At 41.4% G+C, this 5647-nt stretch overlaps 1 protein-coding gene across 1 annotated transcript in view; it reads right to left on the bottom strand.

The window, feature by feature from the left end:
- The window catches only part of ncapd3 (non-SMC condensin II complex, subunit D3), a 26851-nt gene extending 22208 nt beyond the window's left edge, over window positions 1-4643 (bottom strand). The window contains exons 1-8 of the mRNA XM_085181930.1: window positions 4474-4643; window positions 3679-3848; window positions 3383-3545; window positions 2665-2828; window positions 2258-2422; window positions 2110-2171; window positions 1949-2036; window positions 463-596 (exon numbers count right to left, since the gene is read on the bottom strand). Of these exons, the coding sequence (XP_085038056.1) occupies window positions 463-596; window positions 1949-2036; window positions 2110-2171; window positions 2258-2422; window positions 2665-2828; window positions 3383-3545; window positions 3679-3848; window positions 4474-4525 (998 nt within the window). The 5' untranslated portion in view covers window positions 4526-4643. The remainder of the gene's footprint in view (window positions 1-462; window positions 597-1948; window positions 2037-2109; window positions 2172-2257; window positions 2423-2664; window positions 2829-3382; window positions 3546-3678; window positions 3849-4473) is intronic.
- Window positions 4644-5647: the final 1004 nt, after the last annotated feature.

The raw sequence follows: 5647 nt of genomic DNA, 5'->3' as shown, positions 1-5647 counted from the left end.
GAGCCTTCAGTTTTCAGGCCCCTCTTCTGTGTTTGTGCGATTGGGTGAATGTGGCCTGTTGTATAGAGAGCTTTGAGTAGAAAAGCGCTGTATAAGAATCAGTCCATTTAAGCTCTTTGCCTCACAACATAAATAAAACAGAATTGAACTAAATTCTCTCTGGAAACAAAGACTGTGAACCAGCCACAGACGTGAATCTGTATTTACTCTCAGACAGACTGGTGACCTGAGCCCGTCTCTCAGGGTGGGGCTGAAGCCTAACCTGTCTGCCATAAGATGAGAGGCTCCCATAGGTGGAAAATGAGCTCCCTTTAAAGACAAGCCTTCATTAACAAAACTATAGTCATCATCAAAATCAATTTAAAAACTGAAACAGTTTACACATTTAAAGTTTTTCTTTCCAACATCCACCACGATGAGATGTAAAAAGTATCAGATCAATATTAAAACAAAACGATTTACCAGACAAACTGGACGGCCTGGTCACGAGTAGCGAGGATGGTCTGGCTCGGTACGAGGAGGGACGGCTTCCCGGTGTTGCCCTTCTTCATCATCAAAATCACGTAGAGGAGCTGGTGGAACACCCTCCGCAAGGACTGGAGGACACAACAGATAAAACCCATTAAAGAAGACGTTTGATGACTCTGGTGGGAACTCAGCACATGGGTCTCCTCCCTCAATAAATACTGAAGTCACTTATTTTGCTGTGAGAACATTTTAACATTTTCTCAGTTGAATTTTTCTCTGAATCTTGTCACAGCTCGTTTGTTCTGTTGGCTTCATCGGCTGGTGTTCATCCCATTATATGTTTGGATCCCACTGGAAAAGGAGGAAGACCGCATCATCCACTGACTGCACTGAAGATATGATCAACTTCCTCTCCACAGGTTTTAAGACACCACATTGAAATGTAGAAATAGCTCGAGCTGATTTCATTTTGGGTCGAGGTCACACGAAAAGTGAAAACAAATAAAAACTTCGTATCACCCGACATTTTTGTGGCTCATCTTTAAACTTCATGTCGATATCCCCGGACTTGGATTGCATTTGACTATGACCTTCAATGTTAGCATCCAGGTCATAAAAAACATTTCTGCACGCCATATCAGGTACAGTTTATCATATGAAAGGACACGCAGAGAGCTGTATGAAGCAACTCGTCTTTCTATGCCTGTATGTCCTGTAGTTCAGCCAAAATCATCAATATTGTTTGAACATCTCACATTTTTACAGCTTCTATATGACAGAGACATTTAGGCTCTTTGAGAGACTAAAGCGTTGGTCCGGTGGAGCGAAACACTCCTGAGTCTCCTGACGCTTTGCCAGAATTGCTTCAAGGAAGTCAGAAAGTCTTGTTCCACAGCCTGACCGCCTCCCACACCCAAGTTTCTGCTTCAAGCAGCAGACAAGGTGCTTTCTGTTTGGCCTGCCCATACTCATCAGCTCCAGTAGGACTCCTTCAGCCTCCAGTTTTCACTATTAGATTCAGGGACTATCGCCACGACGAGCACCAACTTCCTCGCAGCTGCCTCAGCAATGGAGGTGCAGAACACGGTTCATTCATAATGCTTCCAAAGTCGTGTCTGAGGTGGGAGTTGAGGCCCCGGTTTGGAATAGTGTGTGCATTCCCAGCACACCCTCCCCATATGTTTAGGTGTGAACACCACTCTGCGTCAGATCAGCAGGCCTTGCTCCCAGGTCTCATGGTCACTGCTCACGTGAGCGTTGAAGCCCCCCCCCTCAAATACCCCCCTCACTAAACTTAAGAAGGCTAACTGATGTTCGGCGCATAAGTGCAAACAGTCAGGATCCATTCTCTGAACTGAAGAGGAAGCAACAAGTCCAAATCTCTGAATGCAGCCAGCCTGAGTCTCTATAAAAACAATGTTTCTACAGTGTTATGATGACGTCTACTGAGATGGTTTATAAGTAGTGTACGGGCTCTTACTTCTTTCTGGTCTCCATGTTTTGGCAAGCAAAGCAGCTGTAGGCCATAGAAAGCCATCTCTGGAACGCTCCTTAGTTTGGTGATGTCTCTGTGCAGAAATGACACAACTATCAGTTTGATTCTGATACATTAAAAAAGACAAAATAAGGAAGAAAACTCACTGTTCAGCAGCAAAAACTGGTTTGCCAGTAGTGGGTTCAAAGTAAAGCAGGTTACTGAAGATCTGGAGAAAGAAAAGGATCAGCTGTGAACAGCTGCAGGTTCCACAGTGTGAAATGAACCAGCTGTGCAGAGACAAGCAGGTGGTACCTGCATACAGTGGATCACGGTCTGAGGACTGGCTTTTAGTGGAAGTGTCTGCAGAAGTCTCAGTAAGCTTTGAACCAGGAGAGCGACAGCATCTCTGATCCTCATCAGGTCCTGTCCAGAAAGATGAACTTCCTCTTCCTCCTCATCCTCCTCCTCCATTTCCATCTGATAATAACACATAAGTCTGATCATAAATGTGTTCCACCAGCTCACCTTCACACAACTTTAGCATCAGAAAGATCAGTACCATTTATTGGTTTGTTTTTCTCTTCAGAAGGTTTTAAGAAAATGAAACGAGGAATAATTAATGAAAAGTCCTTCTTGCTGTTGTATTAGCTCCTAGTTATGAAATCAGTGTATCAAAGTCACTATTCAGCCATCACGTTACAATGATCCTCGGAGCGTACCTCTGGACCGTCTTTCCTCTGTGGTCTGGAGCGTTTTCCCTCCGTCTGAGAACTCTTCAGGTCTTTTTTGCGTTTCTTTTCAGAATCCTGAGGCCAGCAGTGACGGGTCAGGTCCAGACATGTGTCCAACAAAACCTCATGAAAAACCTTGTTGGAAATGCTCCCTGGAAACAACGATAGAGAGAGCCAGCACACTCACACCTCTTACCCAAGCAAACATCTTTTATTGTGCAGTTTTCCTAAGCTCGTGTGAATCGTAGCCTCAGTTTTTTATTCTTAGTCAACAGGAGCGACGTTAACATCGTTATCTCCTGCTGCTTTAGCTCATCAACTTCAAGGTTCAACAGGTTGTGTTCAGAGAACTTCCACTTACTGGATTTTATTTTTTCATTTTTGAACCACTTACAGTTCAGTTTTGAATATTACATAAAAATAAACAACATACAAAGTGTTTTTGAATGGCAGATATGCAGAAATATGTGCATGTAGCACAGAGCCATGGCTCAGTGTCTAAATGAGTCTCACAGGCCTGAGTGTGTCCAGATAGCTTCCTAGAAATATGTCACAGGATAGACAAACAGACACACACTCCTTAAAAATTAAGACATCTATACCAACGTTATAATTTACAGTCAATAAGCAGTGACAATTATCTCCTCAATGTTAGTTCCACCGAGCTCCAAGAACTTGTAGTTACTTCCATTTCAACTTTCCTTACCTGGAATTCTCAGAAGTAACAGGTACACTGAGGCTGCACACAGGCTGGTCACCCTCTGGTGGCCACTGGCCACTTTAGACTTTCCTGCCAGGACAAAGAAGGACAGCACAGCCACCACAGACTTGACTGATATGCCACTCTCCCCCAGAACTGCCCAGACACTCTGCAATGCAAGATAGGAGACAGTCAGCTGAGTGCGACCTTCAGATGGTGAAGCAGACACTACAGACTACAGGAAGACTTTAGACTGAGCAACTGCAAGCATTTCAGAGAGCCACAAAAACTGATTTGCTTACCTGTGAAGCTCCATCACTGCCTGCAGACTGATGTTGATCAGCATGGGCCAGTAAACACTGGTAGAGGGCTGTGAAAGACTTCTCTTGCCTGGCTTTAAGTTCCTCCTCTATAGTTTTATCCAGTGGTTTCCTTTCAGTAAACTCCACTTCCCACACCGCGTCCACCCAGGCTACAAATAGATAGAATAATATTATCTCAAACATGCAAATATAACTGAAATAACAAGAGAAAAAAACTTAAAAACATCAAGTTTTTGTGAAAATCTCTATGTCTACACAATGTTTATGCTTGAAAAGGAGTAGGATGATTTTTTTTATTTTAAATTACATCAGTTACATGTTTAACTATATACAAGTCTACACTCAGCTCATAAACCAAAACAACAACAAACTACATTTTACATAAACTAAGCACCCTGTGTAAACACCCACTAATCTCTGAGCTTAAAAATTATCTCTTATATCACAAAATCACTGACTGACTTTCATTTACTGCTACTTTTAACACGTTTGCCTGTCAAATGTCAGACGAGCCGATGTTTTCTCAGATGCCAAAGCGACACTGCTGTCTGCCATGAACCCACAGATATTAAGTTCATTACAAATAATGACTATAACATTTGACGACAATCTGAATATTCAACTGCTTTATTTAATGGCAGATAATCGACACTAATGTCGCTTCACGGTACATCTCTCGGCTCAAATAACCCAGGAAACAGCCAAGTTTGACAGACAGCCAAACCGCCGGGTGTTCAGTAAACCACATTTCGATAACAGACAAGAGAGTTTTACCTTCTGAGATATCGTTTAACCTAAGAAACTGCAACGCAGATATCAGATCCATCTTATTTTGGTTTGTCTTTTTTTTTTCTCGTTTAATTCGCCCGCCCAAATATAAAAACTCCGGACATGCGCACTAAACGTCTTCGTTTTATTTCTTTTCCCGGTTATCAGCCTCAGTGTTCAATACCGCCACCTGCTGGGCTGGAATGGTTAGTTATTTTATTATTGTTTTTTATTTTGCAAGAAAAGTTAAAACTGGTCGCAAAGTTTCAAACTAGTTTATTGGAACATAAACTAGTTCATAACAGTTTTAATATGACTAATACTAAAGTCATATAGATAGTTTCAACTGATAAATAATAATGTGCAAAGAAGGTATTTATAATACACAATATATTCCCAAAAGTATTCACTTTTCTGTCTTCACAAGCATATAAACTTGAGTTACATCCCATTCTTAATCCATAGGGTTTAATGTGATGTCAGCTAACCCTTCAGCAAAGGCTTTCCACAAGGTTCAGAAGTGTGTTTGTGGGAACGTTTCACCATTGTTTATGGGCTAAAATTGTGGTCATGAAAATTTTGTACTTGTAAATCAAATGTGTATTTGTGAACTGAGTTTTTTAACCTTGTGAACCAAAATATGTGAACATTTTTTGTTTGTGCATCTACTGATGAGAATTTGTGTGTAAAAAATATTTGTGTTTGTAAAAATATTTACACAAGTTACAATTTTTTTGTTAAGTTCTGCTTACAGATACAAAGCAAAAAACTATGTGTAAAACTCTGCGCTCTGTGTGAGTTACAAGTATGAATTTTCACCCAATTTTTCTTCCTTTCAAATGATTGGTCAATGTCATGTCAATCACAAATGTAACAATCCAATCAGAGAACAGATGGCTGTTGGAGGGGTGCTGTTACGCCCCAGTCTAGGGGTACGGGAACGCAACATAAGTTTGAAAAGTTTGCCCCGCCCTGGTCCCAAAACCATACACAGAGGGAAAACCAATTTCTTAGAGAACGGTGGTTTATTTCTCTACACTGCAAAATGAAGCTCCGGGGTGAACAAAGGCCAAAATAACAAACAAAACAAGCTAAGTCAGGAGGAGGTGCTAAAACCCTATGTGAAATCAAAAAACAAACAAAAGACAAGCGCTAGACAGCGATAAACAGGAGAAAACAG

Source organism: Neolamprologus multifasciatus, chromosome 13 (assembly GCF_963576455.1).
Source record: "Neolamprologus multifasciatus chromosome 13, fNeoMul1.2, whole genome shotgun sequence".
Classification (NCBI taxonomy): domain Eukaryota; kingdom Metazoa; phylum Chordata; class Actinopteri; order Cichliformes; family Cichlidae; genus Neolamprologus; species Neolamprologus multifasciatus.
This window is presented reverse-complemented; position numbering and strand designations above follow the sequence as displayed.